General features: G+C 41.8%; 1 protein-coding gene across 2 annotated transcripts in view; it reads left to right on the forward strand.

The window, feature by feature from the left end:
• GNAL (G protein subunit alpha L) overlaps positions 1-22,326 on the forward strand; it is a 325,074-nt gene that overhangs the window by 287,632 nt on the left and 15,116 nt on the right. For both annotated transcript variants that reach the window (XM_077810454.1, XM_077810455.1), the window contains exons 6-7: positions 11,935-11,989; positions 21,675-21,748. In XM_077810454.1, coding sequence (XP_077666580.1) covers positions 11,935-11,989; positions 21,675-21,748 — 129 coding nt within the window. The remainder of the gene's footprint in view (positions 1-11,934; positions 11,990-21,674; positions 21,749-22,326) is intronic.

The following is a 22,326-nucleotide window of genomic DNA, read 5'->3' on the forward strand; positions in this document are numbered from 1 at the left end:
GTTGAATAGTATTCAGTTATAGATATTATTGAATTAATTAATTCCCTTTTTTGCTAGCCACCTCCAAAGCACAGAAAACTGCTGCTTCAGTGGTTCTCTTCCTTGATCACATACACTGCTGCTTTTCCTGCACTTCTGCAGTGGAATCTAGTGAGAAAATATATTTATTTCTTACATATCATACTCACCTCCTACCCTCCTTTGTACCTGCAGGTCCAGAAGCTATTTTTGCCCCCAGGATTTGTATTGGTTACATTCATAATAAATAATAAAATAAATACTGAAATAAATTGTAAAATACATTGTCTTAAATAGTTTGTTTTGAATATGACTATATTCAAATAATACAAAAATAAAATTACACTGAGGCCTTATGGAACAGAACATATTGTAAAATGTGGAAAATATTGATCAAAGTAGTTACCCTTTCCTAATTAAAGAATGGTCTCTGTTGCCAACAAGTCATCACAATTATCATGTGAGCACATGATTTAAAATGTACTCTTCTAGATTAATTTTAAGCTTTTTTCAACTGTGCACTTTTGCAAAGCAAAATTATTTTTTTTTAAAATGAAGTATGATCTTCCGATGCTCTTGTAGCCTGATGTATGAAACACTAACACAAGATGTACATTCATTGAGGAGATACACCCAGGATGGTGTCGGAATGGGATTATTTGTAATCCATTTAAGATTATTACTAACAATCTAAAGGGATTACAGGATTAAACAGTGATAGGAAATGTAGCTGTCTACTTATTTAGACTAAAGTAGAAACTGGCAGATTTTGGTGTGACAATGTTTGGGTTCAAAAGTCACATTTGTTTGAAAGCAGAAAATCAAAACTAGAAAATTAACCTCTAGCTATTAGTGAAAAATCACTCTTGGTTAATTTTTCTAATGTTTCTAATTATTAAACTATTTAGTTGCTAACTAATCAACTGTTGTGTTTGCACTGAACTATAATGCACTGCATTATTGAAACCAAATTATTGTTTTGTTACCTTGGACTCTATACTAATAGATTAATGGGTTAATGATTACTTCTTGAGTAAGGTCACTGATACAGTAATTCCATATGACATTTCTACACCTAAGACAGAAGTTCAGGCTCCAAATGATATTCTCTTTACCAGTTTAAGGCCTGATAGTGCCAAATGGCAAGCACCTTCTGCAAGTTGTTGAATGCCCTCATCTAAGTGGGATTAGGGGGATTACGTTGCAGAATTAGGCTATTAGGGCCTGATCCCACTATCATTTAAATTAATGAAAAAGTCCCAAGGTCTGATTCTCATTTGCACTAAGGCCCCTTTACACCACCCTGGCATTATAAGGGTGCTTTAAAGGGGTATAAATTAAATTTGCACCCACTTTAATGCCCTTTAATCTGCCAGACCAGTGTCAAGATACTTTCATGTAAACAGAATCAGGCTCACGTTGACTTCCATGAAAGAAAAATCAGGTCCTTAGAGAGTATCACAACAGTGACTTTGGGCCAGTTCTATGCAATGAGTGCTACAATGGCACAGCTGTAGCTCTTTTGAAGCTATAGTGCTCGTGGCTGCACGTACTGGAGCAATGAAAGGGCTTTTTTCATTGCTGTGGCTCTCCAGAGTCCCCGTGCTTTGATAGGTAGGTCAAAGGCAGCATTCTTCCATCAACCTAGCTGCATCTACCAATGGGGTTTTGGTTGGCATAGCTATGGCACTCGGGAGTGTGAAAAATTCACACCGCTGAGGACCTAAAAGCAACTCAGAACGTCACCCCACCAACGGAGCAACAGCTTCTAAAATGTTCTAACACAAAGAGCTTTGCTGCACTGCAGTAGTGCTTTGTAATATTGAAAGCTGCAGCTTTTATCATGGTAGCGCCATGAAACACATTCTTTAGCCTGCCGAGTTGCTCAGCGCTAAAAGTTGCTAATGTAGGTCATGATCCTGCAATGAGCTGAGCACAAGCAGACCCCCGCTAACTGCAAAGGGGCTCCACATAGGCACAGGGGTTCACTTATGAATAGCTCATTGCCGCCACAGAGCCATGGTGCTTAGTGTTGCCCTTGCCCCTCTCTTTCACAGCTTCCATGCCACTCTGTATTGGCTCCAATAGACAGACAGTTACCACAAGCCTCAATGGGACTGGCAGCATTACTCCTGCAGAGTAGGGGACACCCCGTTCCCAGCTGAGGGGTACCCATCATCCTAGACTAGGTGTGCACATAAGTGTGTAAACTAGCTGACATTCCTCTAACTTTCCCTAAACTAGTGCCTTTGGCCTGCAAAATAGTAGCTGCTAAATAGGGATGGGGGAAAGTGATTGATTTTAAAAGCTAATAAAAACATAATGTCAATTTTTTTAAAAAAGGAAAGCAAGTGGGAATCAAACTGTAACATAACTACTCCCCACCTAACATAATTATATTGCTGTTTTAATAACTGATGCCATGGGGGATATTGCTAACTTACCCTCCAGAGGTGTCAGTGTGAAGGGGCAGAAAGGCAGTGATATGGGGGGATAAGGAACACTCATCGAGGGCAGGTGTACACTAGAAGCACTATATCAGCACAGCTGCACCGCTATCTGGTGAAGACACTCTATGCCAATGAAAGCGTGCTCTCCCGTTGGCATAATTACTCCACCTCCAAGAGAGGCGGAGAGCATCTCTAGCTGACATAGCGGCAGTGTGGACAGTGCTTAGGTTGCTGTAGCTTGCATTGCTCAGGGGGGTGTCTTTTTCACACCCCTGAGCAACATAAGTTAGATTGACCTTAAGTGGTAGTGTAGACCTGCCCTGTGTGTTCTCTACCACCCTAGTACCATTTCTTATTACTGGTATCACAGCCCAGGATAAGAAGCATGTGGGGTACGATTGTGATGCTAGTATTGAGCACTAGATTTTATAGTCCTACTGTGGTTTTAGTTATTTTAACAATGAAATGGAATTAGAACCATTAAGAGCAAATTGGGCATGGTCACTGTATTCTGCTTACAGTAGGCACAAAACTGCAGGCTTTGTGTTTCTCAGGTAATGGAAGTTACTTGATTGCCAGGTTTCTTGCCTTACACTAACTACCTAAGGCATGAAATAATCACTCAGCAGCGCCGTGCATGTCATGACTGACTGCTTAAAAACATGCAGTGGTTAAATATATCCTGTTCTAAAATGGGCAAGATTAAATGATTACTTAACAATGATTGAGTATTTTTCAACATCTTTACTTGGAAATGTACAGACCATTTTGTGGCGCTTAGTGCTCACTCCTAATATTTGCATCTCCATTGTTAGATCTGTGCCTCATGGTGCAGGCCATTGTCCTTGTTTCCAGCTGCTAAACTACCTTAAACTACCGCTGAGAATGCTTGAAATATTTTCCTGATATTACTTTTACAGGTAAGTAATTGCTATAGTTGCAAAGGGATGTTGTGATTGGGGATGGGAGGGAGATGGTCTGTGCGATCTGAAAGAAGAGAGGAGCTGTCCAGTTAAATTCTGGCCAACATTATAAACTGATGAGCAGGGTTGCTGTGCTCCACCTTTACTTCCCCAAAGAGGGATGGCTGTACTTCAGTGGTGAGTGAAGTGACTCCTTTGTGTAGTTTGGTGAAATGCTTTAGAATATTTTGGAATGAAGGATGTCCATTCCAGACATTTCCCCATACTTTTAAGTTCTGAGCCTTTGACCATCTTCAGGGGGATGTTTTCTCACCTTTGTAAATGAATACCAGTGAGTGGTTTCAGTGTCCTTAGAGAGCCCAAAGGAACATTCTCCTTTTGGGTGGATTTCACCCACATCCCCTTGTTCTCCTTGTTGCTGAACCGTATAGTATCCCTGTATGGGAACGGGTTGCTGGTGAAGTGTACACAGAGAGCCCTCTGTATAAAAAACAACTGAGAATAAAAATAGACAGACTATGGGAGCAGAACATTGGAGGTGGGCCAAGGAAAGGGCCACTGATCCATGCTTATGCAGTGCGGAAGGGAAATGGCCACTGTTGCAGCTCAGAGAATAGAATTGTTTTTTCACTGCCACCTCTCAGATGTATAAGTCTGTATAAGTCTGCCACGCAAGTTTCCCATTTGTCCTTGCGCACAGGGAGAATTAATTTCACACTTTCTCTGTTCTCACTCTCCAGGAATTTAAAATCAACTTTCTACCTTTCCCACATGGGCAAAACTCCTGCCTTAAAATGATCTGACAGGATAGTAGTTTTCAGTTTGGTTATCTCATACATAGAGGTACCAAGATAAGCTTTCAAAGAAAATTGTAAGCTGAGCTTGTAACGTCCTGCAGAAAGAAGTTTTCCTTACTTTTCACCTCCTTCCAGCAACTTTTTGCATTCCCAAACAAGAGTGGGCCGAAGATTGTTTCTGCTATGTAATTGATGTTTATAAATCAGATGCATCTGACAATGCCAAATGTTAATAAGACTTTTGTCCTTAGTTTGGCTTCCAGGAACATAAGTGTCAAAGTTCTTTTTGGAAGAAGCAAACTGCAGGGGTGGGACATAGAACCAAGGTCTTGATTATTTGTTCAGACACATGAAAGACACTGCAGCCAAATTTTAATTGAGTAATTACATTCTGCCTATCTAAATCCCTGTACACTTACGGTATTCTTCACTTCCTGACCTAAGCTGTTGTGCAGTGTTGCTGTATGGTGTTAAACAGTTGTTTCATTCCAACAGTGTGGATGAAGTGATCCCTGTATATCATGTGTCAGTTCAAGTTTGCAAAGCGCTCTAGATATGCAACATGATCTTACTCTTTTGATTCATTATCTTTTGGCCCTCTACTGAGAGTGGCTATTATTATTGCAGAATGTTCTGTATGTAGCCTTTGTATTTCACAAGGGATAGTTATGATAGTTATCAGATCTCTGTGTGCATGTCATATGGATATACCAGTATATGTATAAAGATTATGGGCCTGAATCTCCTCTCTGCCAGTATAAATCAGAAGTAACTCCACTGAAATCAACAGAATTACACTGGTATGATTGACATGAGAATCGGGTACTATATGCACAAATCTAATCAACGTCAGTTAATAGTTTTGTTTCTCTCTTAGTTTGTGTTTTGAACAGCTCCATCATTTTGACCTTTAGGAATGAAATTTGTGTTACCACCCAGTTTAGCAGAAATTATCTTTCTCTCTATTTTCTCCTTTTGCTCTTCACCCTTCTCCCTCCCTGTTCTCTGGGATCATCATGCACGTCAGGATTGCAGATGAATAAGGTTTTCAGTGTGGTTCTGTACTGTAGAGAAATGGGATACAGATCTTCATCTTAATTCTGCCAGAGCCTGCTAATCCCTGTGTAAATGGCAGTTTTCCAGGTTTAAATCTTAGCCAGTGTTTATGTTAAGAGGGTTAATGGTGATCCCCAAAAACCTCTCATTGGTTCACAAAACAAAAACATCTGTTGGGCTAAAAAGTGGTTAGTTAGCTAAATTAGGAAGAAACGAGGCTTTTCCCAAAATTAACACTGCCATCAACAGGAAATGCTGCAACAGATTTAGGGAGTCAAGAGAGGGCAAGTGGATGGAGAAGTTATACTCTTTGATCTTTGTATGTGTGTGTGTTCTTTCAACGTAAAAAAACCCAAACCATTGTTATTAAATGGAACAAAGTTCTTTAAAACATATCTAAAACATTTATTGTGCTCGAATAACTTTTAATGTATTTGCTTAGGTTAATGCTTTGGCCAAAAGCTGTGAGGCCTTTTTGCATTAATGTCTTGGAATACATAGCTGGGAAAAGGCAATTTGGCAAGTAATAAGCAGGGTTAAACTGAATGCCTAGTAATGTTTATAACAAAAAACAAAACTCTGTGTAATAGGAGTTACCCATGTTTTAGGTATTTTTCATCATCTTCATTAAGCCTATTTCTAAATACCATCTGCCCTTTGATTTGTTGTGGGGTGGGGCCCTGAGATTGGGTTACATATGGGCCCCTCTCAGTAATAATATGCCACTGCTTTTAACCTCTCTGAATCTGCCTTCTTCTCTGTAATGTGGTGTTAAATAATATTTATATACCTCACAGGAATATTGTGAGGTTTAGTTCATTAATGGTGAAAAAGCATTATGAGATTGATTTAACTTTTTACCCTTTTAATTCAGCCCTACTTGCTTCAGGAGGTGGGGATTGATGGTAGATATAACCATACTTATAAGATGACAGAGACTACACGTTCTCATGTGCTAGTTAGGACTGTGAAATGTCATAGCTACCAGAGCTGAGAGAGGTTTCATCATCAAGGGATTTCTTTGTGAGGAGTTTAAGAAATCTGTTCTTCCCTTGATGCACGTTGACAGTGGTGCTGGAACAATCTATATAGTGGGGGTGCTGAACCATTGAACCAAAATGCAAACCCCTGTATATGATGGAAACCACTTCAAGCCAGGGGGTGCGGCAGCACCTCCAGCACCCCTAGTTCCAGCACCTATGCATACTGATGCATAACTCCCCATGCATCCCTTGTGCTTGATGTTTCGGTAGCAGAAATCCATACACTCTCTCACCTTCAGGCTGCACTATTGTAACTCACTCTATCTGAGGTGAGACAAAAAGTTCATGAAGAAACTACAAGTAGGTCCATAGCTCAGTAGCCCAATGCCTAAGTGAGATGAAATAAAGAGAACCTATCTGCAACCTACACCGCTGTTCTTAAACTCTATCCTGTGTTGCTGTTCTCTACCAAATCCAATTCAAGGTTCTGATGCAGATCTATAAAGCCTTACAATGGGTAAGACCGTACCACTGTGACAGCTACAATCGTCCAGTGCACTAGAAGTAACAAAGCACAAATATAAAATCGGGAGGGTCAGAGCCTTCTCAGCAGTAATTCTAGAGCCCTGTAACACCTTCTTACTGGAGATAGGGAGGAGTCTTACCCTTGTTATCTTCCACTCATGTTGTAAGACTCTTCAATAAAGTATTTCCCCAAGAGGAGAGCTGGCAAGATGCTCTGAAGTAAAAGGGTTAAATCAATGAATGAGATTAGAGAATTACCTGACCCTCTGGACAGATCCCACTGTTTCCAACAGGCTATGACCATTTGATCGTTTCCACGGTGAGAGAATGAGTCTATTACACCTGCCTATCAATAGAAGAATAACAGACTGTTTTAAATTGTGCACTTCTGACAAGTTAAGGGCTATTAAATTAAACCCAAGCATTCTGTATTAAAATCTAATTTCATTTACACTAAATTTTGCACTTTTTTTCTGTGGAAGCTCATGCTGTTAAACTAAAACATATGTATATTCTGTCAGTGAAGAGGTTGCAGTATGAAACTCCTGTAGTGAGGGTCTGCCTGGGTACAGAAGGGCGTGTGGTTTAGTAAATGCTGCCCTCTACAGGCAGTCTCATCTGCTTTTAAAATTCATTGTATACATTCAAAGCTTTCCAGAAGACATTTGCCTTTTTTTCTCTCCCTTTGCTAAGGTATTGTGCTCACTTGCAACCACCTTCTCAGTCTCTCATGTGTGCGTGCGTGTGTGTATTAAAATAGATATCTGATACTTCTAGAGAACAAAAATGAAGTACTAGACGTGTTTATTCCCAATAGCACTCTTAGACAACATAGTAAAAACACGAATGTATAATTATCAATAACTATGTTTTAAATATTATATAAATAAATGCAAAATTTAGTAATATTCTCTGTCTCTATGAGTTATTTTCTTCTGTGGTTGCTTAAACAGTTGGAACTGTAAAACTGTATTCTTTTTTAGCTACAGTAAGTGCTACAGGCTCCAGAATGGATTAAAAACAGATGCTGTTTTCCTGCCTCTGCCCAATTTGAAAGTCTGTTCATTGTTTTATTGATCCCCTTTACTGCATGGGAAACCACTGCACAACCCTATTGAGGATGGACTAGAATGCTCCAAGAGCACAAGGAAAATTTTAAAACTATATATTAGCAACACTTAAACACAAAACAAACAAAAAATCTTATCTATTTAAATATTACGCCATAAAGTGGGGTTTTTTAAATGATTAGTACATTGACAATAGAATATTTTACCAAACTCCACTTTGATTATTGGGAAACGGAGTGGAGCACAGTGCATGTTTACTTGAAGCCTATCAGTGGGAACTTGTAGGATTAAGGAAACTAGGGCATTCCCCAAAAAAACACACTCTAATCTTGTGTCTTTGAGATTGTAGCAGGTGTAAAAGGCACGGACAGCCACACTGTGATCAAGCAGACATTTTATAATAAAGTTTTACCATCTCCAGAATCTTCTCTCATAGCAGCTACCCAAGAGAACTCAGTTTCAAGTTCTATAGGTAATTGAGATAGGTAATCTAATCATAAAATGTCTGCCTGTGGCATGTATACAGGATTAATTGCCCTCCATAAGAGGGCTGAATGTGAGTCCCACAGTTATGACTCTCCTCTCTCTCCTAACAAAGAGTCTCCAAAACCTTCACTGACCTATCAAAAGTATAAACAGTTACTGCTCTCCAGCTGCATTACTTGGAATGATCATAGATTTGTGATCCTCCTTTACCTCTGTAGACCTCAATAAATAGAGGCAATTCAGTTCTGAAGATCTGGAGGCCTAGAAATTCCAAAGGCGATGGAATTATTAGTTCTCCCTTTCAGTAGCTATCACCAAAGAATATCTGAGGAAACATTATTTTTCAGTGGTATAAAACTCCCATTTCTAGTTTTGTAAGATCTCAGGAAAACCGACTTTAAACTTGTTGCAGATGCAGAATTGAATATTGCTCTTCCTGCACTTCAGAGCATTGTAATTTTGAGGAATGAAGAAAATGGTTGGTTCGGTGTTGATTTCCTGTTCTAAATTGCAGCTGTTTGAAACTAGGGGTTTGGAAAGTTAGGACAAGACCCTGGAAGATGTATTAGTGGGTAGAGTGCAAGTGAATCACTCAAAGTTACACAGTAAATGCAAAAAGAAAAGGAGTACTTGTGGCACCTTAGAGACTAACAAATTTATTTGAGCATAAGCTTTTGTGAGCTACAGCTCACTTCATCGAATGCAGTTTATTGCATCTCTTTGCAGTTTATCTTAGTCTTTCAATTCTAATAAGTGTCAAAATACACTTGCACAAATGTAGTATGGTTTTCATTTTTTATTTTATTCTTATGACTATGAATTTCCTTTTATTTTGTTTATTGTAGGATTATCCATATGGAATAATTGGCTGAATATTTCCCCTTGATAATTCACCTGGTTAGAAAGGGATTTTGATGTATGACTACCTACTGTTACTAAGTATTTGTTAATCCTTTTTTCAAAAATATTTGCCTGGCCGCTACAGTTGCTCAAATTGCCATGCTTTTTTAGAAGGAATAATACCTATTGATAGTTCCTATCTATGCAAGTCTGAAACCTGCACTTTTGTATTCACAGCTTGCATGATATAAAATTTAGAGATTGCTTGTCAAACTGTCAGCTGAGTTTCCTAGGAAACTCACTAAGGATATTTATAAAACTACAGATAGACATATTAATAGATAGAAAGAATAATGTCAGGCGATGATTATTTTTTTTATTTCTCCAGTCCATTTTAACATGCTTTAAGTCAACAATGAACTAACCCAGTTTACTTATAGAGGCTTGATGACCTTTTCGTCAATCTTTCCCCCCTTCTGCATCCCAGTTTAAAAATAAATAAATAAAATTGCAGATTGTTCCATGTCGAGATACGTTAAAAATTGTGTTATAAAGTGCTAAGTGTACAGAAGAAACTAAATACTGTGTTATGCCAATTATAAATCAGAATTACTCATAAATTAAAAAATGGGTTTGTGAAGTTATAAATCTAATTGAACTGTGTACAGTGTGTTATAGTTTCGTGACACACATGAAAGCCTACATGTTTCATTTCAATGCAGATTTACGTAGAACACTTATTGCAGGCTTGACAAAAATATTGAATGAATGTTTGTCAAGAATATGCACAAGTAGAGGATTTGTCAATTCTGTAGATACAAAAATACAGTAGAAATTCATTCTGTTTACTTAGCTTTACATATTATGTAGGTTGTACCTGTACAAAGAGGAAAAAATGATTATATCATCAACTTTTGCTGGTTTTCTATTGCATTTTCATTATTCAGATATTGCTGATAAAAGGATTAATAAGGTGGAGTGAATTCTCAACTTTTAAGCATATCAAATCTGAATTTTGCATCTTGTATCTTTACTATTCTATGATGTACACCTGAAAAATGTAAATTCCAACAAGAGGCAATGAATAGAAGTACTTGGGGGAATGTAGAAATTAATGTTCTATGGAAAGCAATTTTAGAAAAAGAGATCAAGTTAATGTATTTAATGTTGTGATGGAAGGGGAGCCTGTGTGTTTAGTAAGATGATGTCAGCTCCATATCTCCTCATTTCTGAAATCCATTACGTGTACAAGTAGTGCATTTATTTGGTTGTCAAAGCTATAATCTAATATTGTGGTAATTAACCAAGTAGGTAATTTATATGCAGGTTATTCAAGAATTATTTTTCTCTCTGCAAAAATAATATTGGGTGTTTGTTTTGGGGTTTTTTTTACATTTGAGAAAACCGTACAAATGTTCAGTTATAAAAAACGTAAACCATGGGAAATTTGCTAGTACTAAACTAAAAGGTTAATATACTGTGAAGACACTGAGATTATGCCAAACTCTAGTAGTAACAAATATTGACTTATTAGATACTAATGATATGATTGATGTTTGATAAAGTAAGATGATGATGATGATGATCACTGTACAATGCTGTATTTTTTTCAGTACAGATCACTGTAGCTAGTTTCACTAAAGCATAAACTATACTGCTGGGTTTTTGCCCAAAATATTTGATATTTTTAATGTACATATCATTTAAAAATAACCTCGTGATCATGGAGTTCCCTGATGATTATATCTCAGTTATCTACAGTTATGGCAGTGGAAAACAAAAAAAAATTACTGCAAGTAATTTTTTATTATACACACAGGCACACACGCACACACGCACATACACACACTGTATCTTTCATTCTCTTTAAATTTGTCTTCATGGCAAAGTACTGTACAAATAGGGTTTGGAAGGGTATTTTTGCAACCAGAAAGTGTGTGAAGCCATCTGTTTGAGTCACTCTGAAAGTCAGGAGTTCAACATGTTTTCGTATTCCCCACTGTAATTAAATAAATTCCACATGGATACCCTTAAAAATGAGAAAAATGGGGAGGAAACTTCCTAATTCAGGGAGAAATCTTGGTAACGATAACTTTATACCCTGAGGTGGATTCACTGAGAGAGCATGTGCACCAAAAAACAATCCAGAAATTCAAAACAGATTCTAAGTCATTCAGGCAATCCCTGAAAATGAGACATCTGGGCTCAAACAAGTAAACAAACCAACAAAAAATTCCAAAAAACCTGGGAAAGAGACCCACATTTTAATTAATCCCAGGCACTTTAAAAAAAATTAATTTCCTTACTTATGTTATACTAACCCCTTACAGTAGATTATTAAAATTAATATTATTTTAAATAGGTTTTGTTTATAAAACAAAACAAACTCCTCTCCCCATTTTTTTAACCAAATCCTAAATTTTAGGTTTGAACAAGCTGACAATGTTCTTGTGGCATAGATGCATTATCTCATATGAGGAAGTGTGGATTTAAACCAACATTTTAATGTAATGCAGTTTTACGAAATTCATATTTATTTTGATCCCATTTGCCTTGTTTGTGGGTATTGCCTGATGGTAAGTATAAAGCATAATATTGCAACACAGACTAGGTAAATGGTGTGTTGCAGACAGAAAATATATACTTGATCAAAGTAAGTAAATTGTTAGGCCTTAACCTTGAACCCATCTTTTTATAAGTGCTGCAATCTAAAATTGAAAAGGCAACGGAGATTGTAGAGTTCATGATTTTCTAAGTGTGTTTTTTCTGTGTGTGTTTTATTCTAGCTTTCTGGAAAGAATTGACAGCGTCAGTATGGTTGACTATACACCCACAGACCAGGTGAGTGAAACTGAAAAGGTAGTGTGTGAACTAGGGTACATATTCTTGAAAGTTAGTAATTTCTGTTGTAATATAATTTCCTTTGCGGGGAGAGACTAGAACCACATTTTACGTGAATTCTTTATGTAAACATTACTTTCATCACAGCTGATTTTGATGTTTCATAGAAATATGGCAAACCACATAATTCTTGAATCCAGTGCAGTACTTCAGCCAGCTCTCTAAGGAGATAGTGAAATATTCCATTTCAAAATATGTTCAGAGAGTCCTTTCAGTGGAACCAACTAGATTAATACAATCAGTTCTGTTGTTGACTGCTATGATCCATCTGTTCTTCCTCCCTACTTCCCATTCTGTCTCCCCCAAACCACAGCATTCGGCACTAACTGAGAAATCCCGGGCTTTCCTGGGCAGGTCTCCATATGTAAAAGAAATGTTTAATTTCTACTGTGGTGGTGGCAAACAGGAGAGCGGTGACGCACTGGGGACTCTGCCTTCTGCATGTGGCAGAACCAGAGCTCTGTGGTAGCTACCTACACTAGAGTGTAGGAGGAAGCAACTCTGGTGGAAGCATATCTAATGACTTTGCACTGCAGATCCACTAGGCCATAAACATGCTAGAAGGGGAAGGATTTCTATTTTTCTTCCCCTTTGCCTCCAACCAACACCTGTGTCCCATAGGTAATGCCTTCTAACTTTTATTTAAGCTTTGTTTGTGGGACTATAGGTTGGACTCTAGTTTCATGTTGGGACACAGATGTATCATATGGATTTATTATATCATTTATACCACTGGGAAACTAGAACAAATCTGTTGCTTATTCACTTGGAACTTGGGGTTAAAGAATATGTGTATGTGCATTTAAATTTTAAAACTTTATATTTCAGGATCAGTCTTCAGAGTGACCTTCCTTCCCTATAGCTACTGAAAGTTATGTTAGGCAGGCCGCTCATATTTTTAAATTGTTTCATTATATTTTGTTATGGCACCCAGAGGCCTTCTGGCACGGGTACCAAAAATTTGCCTGTCAATCACATACTCCTCTTGCCTATGCCTTGATGCTATGTCCATTCAGCCCTCCAATGATGTAGGCTAAAGTATTTATATAGTTTTATTATTCGTATTATTGTAGCACCTACAGGTCCCAACTGATAGGAGGGGCCCCATTGAGATAGGTCTTACAGACACATAGTAAAAGAGTGTCCTGCTTTGGAAAGCTCGCAGCTTAAATAGGCATATGTGGGAAGGGAGATAGAAAGTATTGTCTCATTTTACAGTTGGGTAACTGAGGCACAGAGAGATTAATGGACTTACCAAAGGTCACACAGGAAGTCTATGGCAGAGCGAGGAATGGAATCCAGGTCTCCTGTGGTTGAGGGCCTTAACCACAAGATAATCCAAATGCTCCAAGAGATATGCGGCAGTGCAAAGGAATTATAACTAAGGCTAAGATTTTGTCATGGTTATTTTTAGTAAAAGTCACGGACAGGTCACGGGCAATAAATAAAAATTCATGGAAGCCGTGACCTGTCTGTGGCTTTTGCTGCTGCGGCTCCATGGTTTCCCCTGCCACCGTGGTGACTGGGAGCTGTGGGGTTCCCCCTCGGCCCGCAGCAGCTGGAAGCTGCAGGGTGGCAATATTTCCCCAAAAGAAAACGGGACACCCCCAGCCACTCACCTGAGGTTCCCCCCTCCCCTCTGCACGAGGCTGTTTCCCGTTGCTGAAACCCTGAGGAGGCCCCCTCAGGAGTCTGTTACCTGTCGCTGGAACCTTGCAGGGGTCGCCCTGAGGCCTGTCACTGGAACCCTGCCAGGGCCCCGCTGGCTGCTAGTTCCAGAGTCCCGCAGCCCCTGGGGCTGAAGCAGAGAATGTCAGGGGAGGTCTCTGGAAATCACGGATTCTGTGACTTCCATGACCTCCGGGACATAAACAGAGCCTTAATTATAACTATAGTGTTTGTAAACAATATTCACAAGGCAAAAGTCATACAGCAGAATGAATACAAATTAGAAATGGAATATGCAAACAACAGGTTACTAAACCTATCTGAGAAGATGATGACTTTGCAGCTGGAAGGTGGTTTCAGAGCAGGTTAGCCTTCATAAGACTTAAAGACTCATTCCTAGAATCATGACCTGACTTCTGCCTCAAGCTTCCTCGTGCAACTGGGAAGAAATAGGCAAAGAGGGAGCCTCACTCTTTGGTTTCACCATCTCCTTAGGCCCATTCGTTCCTCTAGAGCCTTTCTGCACACTATGCTGTCATTCTTGATGCCTTTATTATAGCTGGAGTTGGTAGGGACTCCTATGTTTAGGTTGCCTAATGCTTGCTAGTATATAAAGTAGAAAGTTATGTTCCGGGGGTTTTTTTTTATTTGAGCGGTTCTCACACCTCCATTGTTTGCGGAAGGCCTTTGATATTTGGAAGGGAGAAAGGCTTTCTTTGGGCAAGACAAGTGTCTTTATCCCCTGAAATTTCACTCAGGTTTTTCTGAGAGATAATTTATAAAAATCATCATTTCTCTTCTATTACTTGCATTCCTCAGGAAAATGTTGGCAGCTGCTCTACTGGGAAGTGTCTGATAACTAGGGCTGCGAGACTGTCACAGAGGTCACAGAAGACATGGATTCCGTGACCTCTGTGACTTCTGCAGTGGCCGGTGTTGGCTCAGGGGCTGCCTTGAGGGGTTGGCGGGTGCGGGGGGGGGGGGGGGCTCCACAGCTCCCACTGGCATAGCCCTGAAGCTCTTAGGTGGAGGAAGGGCCAAGGGGCTGGGTCCGCATGCTGCCCATGCCCGTAGGCCGCACCCCCTGCAGTTCATGGCCAATGGGAGCGGCGCAACTGGTGCTTGTGGTGGGAGCAGCACGTGGAGCATTCTGGCCCCTCCGCCACCTAGCAGCTGCAGGGACATGTGGAGCCGGTTAGGGAACCCCTGTCAGCCCCACCAACACCCCCAGCACCATCGGGGTCCCAGGCCACATGCTGCTGCCTGGACACCTCCCCCAGCATCCATGGTGCCCCCAGACTGCCCCCCCGCCCGAGCAGGTTAGTTAGGGGTATATAGTAAAAGTCACTAACAGATCACAGGCTGTGAATTTTTTTTTTACTGCCCGTGGCTGTCCATGACTTTTACTAAAAATACCCATGACTAAAACATAGCCTTACTGATAACTACTCAGAGCACCTGTAGTGGTGGCTGTTGGAGGGGAGAGAAAGAGACCAGGTTGGGCTCCCCTCTCCAGACTCAGTACACAGCCCCAGTCGCCCATTTCCCTCCCCTCTCCAGCTTGTAGAAGTACAAGTGGGCTTGAAGCTCTCTTAACTCATAAGGTGATGGGGAGTGAGAGAGCTGGGCCAGGCTTGCTCCAACCAGTCCCTGGCCACAGCAACTCATGCCATCTTCCTAGGGCAGCACATGGGACAGGAGTTCTCCCGACTCCTAGGCAGGAAGAAGAGAAGGAGAGAGAGGTAGACCAGGCTTCTTCCCACCTCTGAAAAAACCGCCATCTTCTGCTGCCAGCTACTGTAGTTAGTTCTGTAGCTCAAGTCATAGCAGTCTGGGCTGCAGTATTGGAAGGTTCAGGGTTCAAACCCTGATGATAAGGATAAGGTTGTACAGTTCTTCTTCGAGTGCTGTCCCTGGGGTTTCTCACTTCAGGTCATGGTGCATCCCAGTGCCGTTGATTGAAGATTTTTGGTAACAGTGCCTGGTTGGGCCGCACATGCACAGCAGATGTATCACGGTCGTTGGAGTCTCAGGCAGCGCGCATGTGACCCGCGCCCCTCAGTTCCTTCTCAACTGTCCTCAGCTGAAGATGGAGCTCGGAACTGTGCGACATCTTCTCCTCTTCATATAGCTAAATAGATAGAAATACCTGTTAGATATTCCCAGTTCTAGTATAGTTAGTTAGATAGTTGTTAGCAGCAAAAAAAAAAAAAAATTTAAAAACTCATTTCAGTTCCCCCCCTTGTTCGTGTCTCCCTCAGGGACACAAACTTTCCTTAGAAATGCCAGGCTCCCCTGGCTTCAAGAGATGTGGCTCTTGTCATGAAGCAATGACAAGGTCCGACAGGCACTCTCAGTGCATGAGGTGCCTTGGTGAAGCACACATACCGTCTAAGTGCATTCACTGGAACAACCTCAAGGCAAGAACCTGTTGTGACTGGGATCTCCATCTTAAGATGATTCTTATGGAGCAGTCGCTCCAACCAAGATCTGACAAGGATGACCAAAAGTCCACCATAACCACTGGCACCTCAGCAATTCTTAACCCAAAAGGACATTACTGTGGCATCCATGTCACAATCTCCTCTCCTTGGCACCGACCGCTCACCAATTATTACTCAACCCACATCTCCCACGGCACCATCGATGTTCAGCAACAGCGCAAATGAGGAGCAGGACAAAGGAGTCTTCTCCCCACACCACTCCCCCATACTTCATAGAAGAGGAACTGGGGGCTCACTAAAACCAAAGGACTATCACAGGCAACCACCTTATCCATGGTATGGACAGTCTTGGATGTGCCCTCCCATGGGTTTTCCCAGGCAGTGGCCTCTGTGGGACCCATGGACAGCATACAAGGCCCACTACACACAAACCTCTTCACCACCAAGAGGAGAATTATGCTCTCCACTGACATCTCTGCTATCTACAACATTGGTGGCCTCAGAAGAGACGACCAAAGAACTACAGGAGGAAACAGGTACCAAGGACGTGCCCGCATATAACTCCTCCTCTTCCCCCCGACGAGGCCATCTGCCGCCTCCTCCAACGCTGGCAGACGATTTCAAGCAATTCCAGGAATTGTTTAAAAGAATAGGCATTAGCCAGGACATTCCCCTAGAGGAGGTCCAGGAGAACCAGCACAAGTTGCTGAAGATACTACAGCCATCCTCTACTGCAAATATCGCCATCCCCATAAATGAGGCGATTCTAGAGACGGCGGAGACAGTATGGCAGACACCAGCCACTGCTTTCCTCCCCACTCTCCCCCGACGTGCAAAAGGGCAGACAGGAAATATTATGTGTCTGCAAAAGGCATGGATTTTCTTTTTTCCTACCTGCAACCAAATTCTCTTGTGGTGGAAGCTGCAAATTATAGGGACAAACAAACACAACACAGGTCAACACCACAGGATAAAGACCACAAACGCTGGACCTTTTGGGCCCCAAGGTATACACCTCTTCCACCTTGCAATTTCGTATTGCCAATTACAGCGCTCTCCTGGCAAAATATGATCACAATAATTATGCCAAACTCTTCGAATTTACCACTGACCTCCCTGAGGACAAGAAGGCACAACTCAAGACCATACTTGTTGAAGGACAGCTGGTCTTGAGAACTGTCTTACAAGCAGCCTTGGACATGGCCAATAAAGCCGCCCATACCACTGCCATGGCTATCGTCATGTGTAGAGCTTCCTGGTTCTCGTCCTTGGAAGTACCAGGGAACTGCAATTGAAGATAAAGGATCTACCTTTTGACAAGGACAACTATTCTCTGCCAAAACAGATGAAGTTCTCCACACTATGAAGGACTCACATGCGACCTTACGCACGCTCGGCATATACACTCTGCCTCAGAAGAGGAAGAGATACCAGCCCTACCAATTCATCCATATACCTGCCCTCAACCCAGACCATATGACGTGGGCAAACAAAGGAACAGACCACCTTGGTGCCGGCAGGCACAACCACAGCAATCAGCACCTCAACCCACTGGAAACAAACCGCAGTTTTGAAGGTTTGGTCGCGGGTTTGAATGACCTCCCCATGACACCAGTGCCTATCTGCCCATTTGGCCACTGCCTGCGACATTTTTACCAGGCATGGGAGCACATCGCTCAAGACCGCTGGGTCTTAGAAATAGTGCAATTCCATCCCCTTTACTTCTTGTTCCACTACCCTCCTGCCTCCCTGTCCCTCTTCAGGGACCCCTCTCATGAGCAGTTTCTAAGGCTGGAGGTAGATCATCTCCAGCTGGGTGCCGTGGAACCAGTACTGACACAATACAGTGGGAAGGGTTTTTTTCACACTACTTCCTGACCCAGAAGAAAAGTGGGGGATGGCGCCCGATACTAGACCTCAGAACACTCAACAAATTTGCATGCTCCCAAAAATCCAAGATGGTCACCTTAGGCACAATAGTCCCAGCGCTGGAGCAAGGGGACTGGTTTTCAGCCCTCAACCGACAAGACGCATACTTTCACATCACTATACACCCAGCTCACAGACGATACCTCCAATTCATGGTGGGACACAATCATTTGCAATACAGAGTGCTCCCATTCAGACTGTCCACCGCATTGAGAGTCTTCTCCAAAACCCTTGCAGTAGTTGCGGCATATCAATGCAAACAAGGGATCATATTTTTCCCATACCTGGACGATTGTCTCCTCAAAGGATGCATGTTCACAGAGACAGAAACAAGCACGCAACTCACCATCCATCTCTTCCAAAAACTGGGACTTCAACTGAATGTGCAGAAGTCAACATTAGTACCCACACAGCAGTTAGACTTCATCGGGGCACACCTTGATTCAGTTCAAGCCAGAGCTTTTCACCCCATATCAGATATCTGGCTATAAAACATCTGGTAGACAACGTCTCCATATGCCTGCAAATTGAGGCAAGGACCTGCTTACAACTATTAGGACACATGGCCGCCACCACATTCATGGTAAAGCATGCCAGACTACATATGCAGTTTCTCCAAGGCTGGCTGAGTTCGGTGTACAGATCCACCAAATATAGCCTGAAAAAGCTTGTTACACCACCTCCCAAGGTCCTAGAATCCCTACAGCGGTGGACCAAACCAGAAAACCTGTGTGCGGGTATTCCCTTCCAACAAACACCACCGTCAATCATGATCACAACAGATGCCTCCCTCCTGGTCTGGGGGGCACAACAGGATCACCACACAAGGCAGGTGGTCACCACCAGAGACATGCCTACACATAAACTTACTGGAACTCAGAGCAGTGAGAAAGCCTGCCTTCATTTCCTGCCTCTAATAAGAAATGAATCAATAAGAGTGATGACAGATAATGTAGCGTGCATGTTTTACATCAACAGACAAGGGGAGACTCGTTCTCATTCCCTCTGCACTGAGGCCATGAGGCACCACATCGACATCTCAGCTTCCTACCTCCCGGGATGTCAAAATACCATGTCCAGCACATTAAGCAGACACTTTTCTCAGGAGCACGAGTGGGAATTGAACCATATGGTCTTACAGCAGTTCTTCTACCAATGGGGATTCCCCTCTGACGGCCTATTCACCACAGCACAAAACCACAAATACCCACTGTTCTGTTCCATGGTGGGACTCAGTTCCTGATCTCTGGGGGATGCTTTCCAACTCAGTTGGGCCAATACAGTTATGTACGCATTCCCCCCCATACCTCTGATACATAGAGTCCTACGCAAAATTAGGGACAAAAAGGCCAGGATCATCATGATTGCTCCAGCATGGCCTAGACAGACCTGGTACCCTTAGCTTCTGCATGTCAGTTTGTCCTCCACGGATCCTCCCGATGAGGCCAGACCTCCTGTCACAGGCCAACGGCCACATCATCCATGCGCAACCGGAGAAGCTCCATCTGAAGGTGTGGCTGCTGCATGGTTCCACTTACACGAGTTAACCTGTTCAGAACAAGTCAAACACGTGTTACTGAACAGCAGACATGAATCCACGCACAAGACCTACCTACAAAAATGGAAACGCTTTTCCACATGGAGACTTGACAAACACCTCACTCCCTGCACTATGCCCTTACCCATTGTGCTAGACTATTTTCTAGAGCTCAAGAACTCAGGCCTATCCCTAAGCTCTATCAGAGTCCATCTCGAGGCAGTTAACGCCTTCCATGACAAGATTGATGGGTTCTTGACATTTATACATCTAATCATGAAACGCTTCTTAGTTGGGCTCCTGAACCTTTACCCCAAAGTACACTCTCCCACATCCACATGGGATCTGAATCTAGTCCTCAAGGGACTCATGATACCCACGTTTGAGCCACTTGTCACCTGCTCCTTACAACACATGTCAATGAAGGTGGCATTCTTAGTGGCCATCACATCCGCTAGATAAGGTCACACTTCGACCCCATCCAAAATTCCTCCCCAAAGTAGCATCTACCTTCCATATCAACCAACCTATTCATCTCCCTACATTCTACCCTAAACCACACAAAACCTCACAAGAGGCTTCATTGCACACCGTGGATGTTAGGAGGGCTATAACCTTCTACTTAAACAGAACAAAACCTTTTCATAAATCCCCAAGACTGTTCATTTCAACAACAGAATGATCCGAAGGTGCTGCTATATCCAAACAATGCCTTTCCAACTGGATATCCAATTGCATCTGCCTGTGTTATCAAACACACAACATACAACTCCCTACTGGGATTAGATCCCATTCTATTAGGGCCATGGCAACATTTATGGTATCCCTAGACAACATACCCATTGTGGAAATTTGCAAAACCACCACATGGGCATCAGAGCATACCTTTGCTAACCACTATGCCATCACTCAAGACTCTAGGGCAAAGGCCATACTAGGCCTCACCGTCCTCTCTACTACTACAATGCACATAACTCCAAAGTCCCCCCGACCATAATGGGTACTGCTCTACAGTCACCTGAAGTGGAGCACCCACAGGGACAACACTCGAAGAAGAGAAGGTTACTCACCTTGTGCAGTAACTGAGGTTCTTTGAGATGTGGGTCCCTGGGGGTACTCCACTACCCACCCTTCTCCCCTCCACTTTGGAGGGCACTACGAGGACTCTACGGTAGAGAAGGAACCAAGGGGTGCAGGCCGTGCGCACGCTGACCAAGACTCCAACGGCCGCAAGACAGCTGCTGCACACATGCGGCCTGACCAGGCACTGCTACCAAAAATCTCCGATCAACAGTGCCAGAACACACCGTCACCTGAAGTGGAACACCCATAGGGACCCACATCTCGAAGAACTTCAGTTACTGCGCAAGGTGAGTTAACTTCTCTTGCACACAGTAGAATTTTAAAGTATTTTTCCTTTAAAAAAAAAACCCTAGGAAATTATGTTAAAAACTATGTTAAGAATATTATTTATGTTTTAAAGTTAAGTAGTACTCAAAAGATAGGAAATGCCAGGTTTGCAGCTGTGCACATAACCTTAATTCTGCTCCTTTGTTAATTATGATACAATCTTTAATCACATTATCACATACTATTTTTCCCTAGGACTCATCTCATTCAGGGCATAAGGGGGCAGAATTAAGGTTGCATAAGAAACTGTAAATCTGGCATTCCCTAACTTGTGAGTGCTTGACTTTGCAACCTAACATTTTAAACTTATTTTTATATAATTTAAAATTCATTATCCATTTCACATGTGCAACTTTATACAATCATCAGTAACAGACTTCAGTACGTGTTTAGTGGACGAAAACATCCGACATCTCCCTGCTTCTACAAAATCAAGATTGTGGGCAGATCTAGTTATGTTATTTTTATTTGCATACTGATGATGTGAATTTGCAGGTAAATGCTTATAAACAAGACAGATTTTACTTAGATGAAAATCCTTGTTGTTTATTTTAATTAAAAGGAGTATTCCATGCTTTTCAAATCAAAATAAGGGGGTAAAAATGTCATTCATCTGTGTCTATTTTCTTATTTCCAGGATCTATTAAGATGCAGAGTTTTGACATCAGGGATTTTTGAAACAAGATTTCAAGTAGATAAAGTAAATTTTCAGTAAGTGTATTAGCAACAAGTTATGGTTATTGTACTTATTTTGAACCACTTGATTCAGATGTCCCTACCTCACACCTTTTATATTATAGCTATTGTAGGTCTTCCAACTTCTTTGTCTTTATAGGACGTAATGTAATTGGCTTTTACTCAAACGGAAAAGAGAGCTTAAAACTGTAGTACTGTCCCCTAGTATCTCTCTATCTTAGGGTGTATCTGTGGTGGATGTTGCTTATTATTTCATTTCATGTTTATGTAACCTTGTCAATTTGCACAGTACTTTCTTTACTTTCTTTGGAGTTGATGCAGACTTCATTGGGAATATTTGCATCAGTAAGGGTTTGAAGAATTGGGCCCAAACAAAATAAGTTTGTTCTTGTTCTGAACAGCTGTAATCTATGGATTTTGAGGTTTTATATCAGTGGTGGGCAACCTGCGGCCCATCAGGATAATCTGATTGCGGGCCACGAGACATTTTGCTGACTTTGATCGTCCGGAGGCACAGCCCCCCGCAGCTCCCAGTGGCCACGATTCGCTGTTGCCAGTCAGTGGGAGCTGCGAGAAGCAGCAGGCGATGTGCT

Source organism: Eretmochelys imbricata, chromosome 2 (assembly GCF_965152235.1).
Source record: "Eretmochelys imbricata isolate rEreImb1 chromosome 2, rEreImb1.hap1, whole genome shotgun sequence".
NCBI lineage: Eukaryota > Metazoa > Chordata > Testudines > Cheloniidae > Eretmochelys > Eretmochelys imbricata.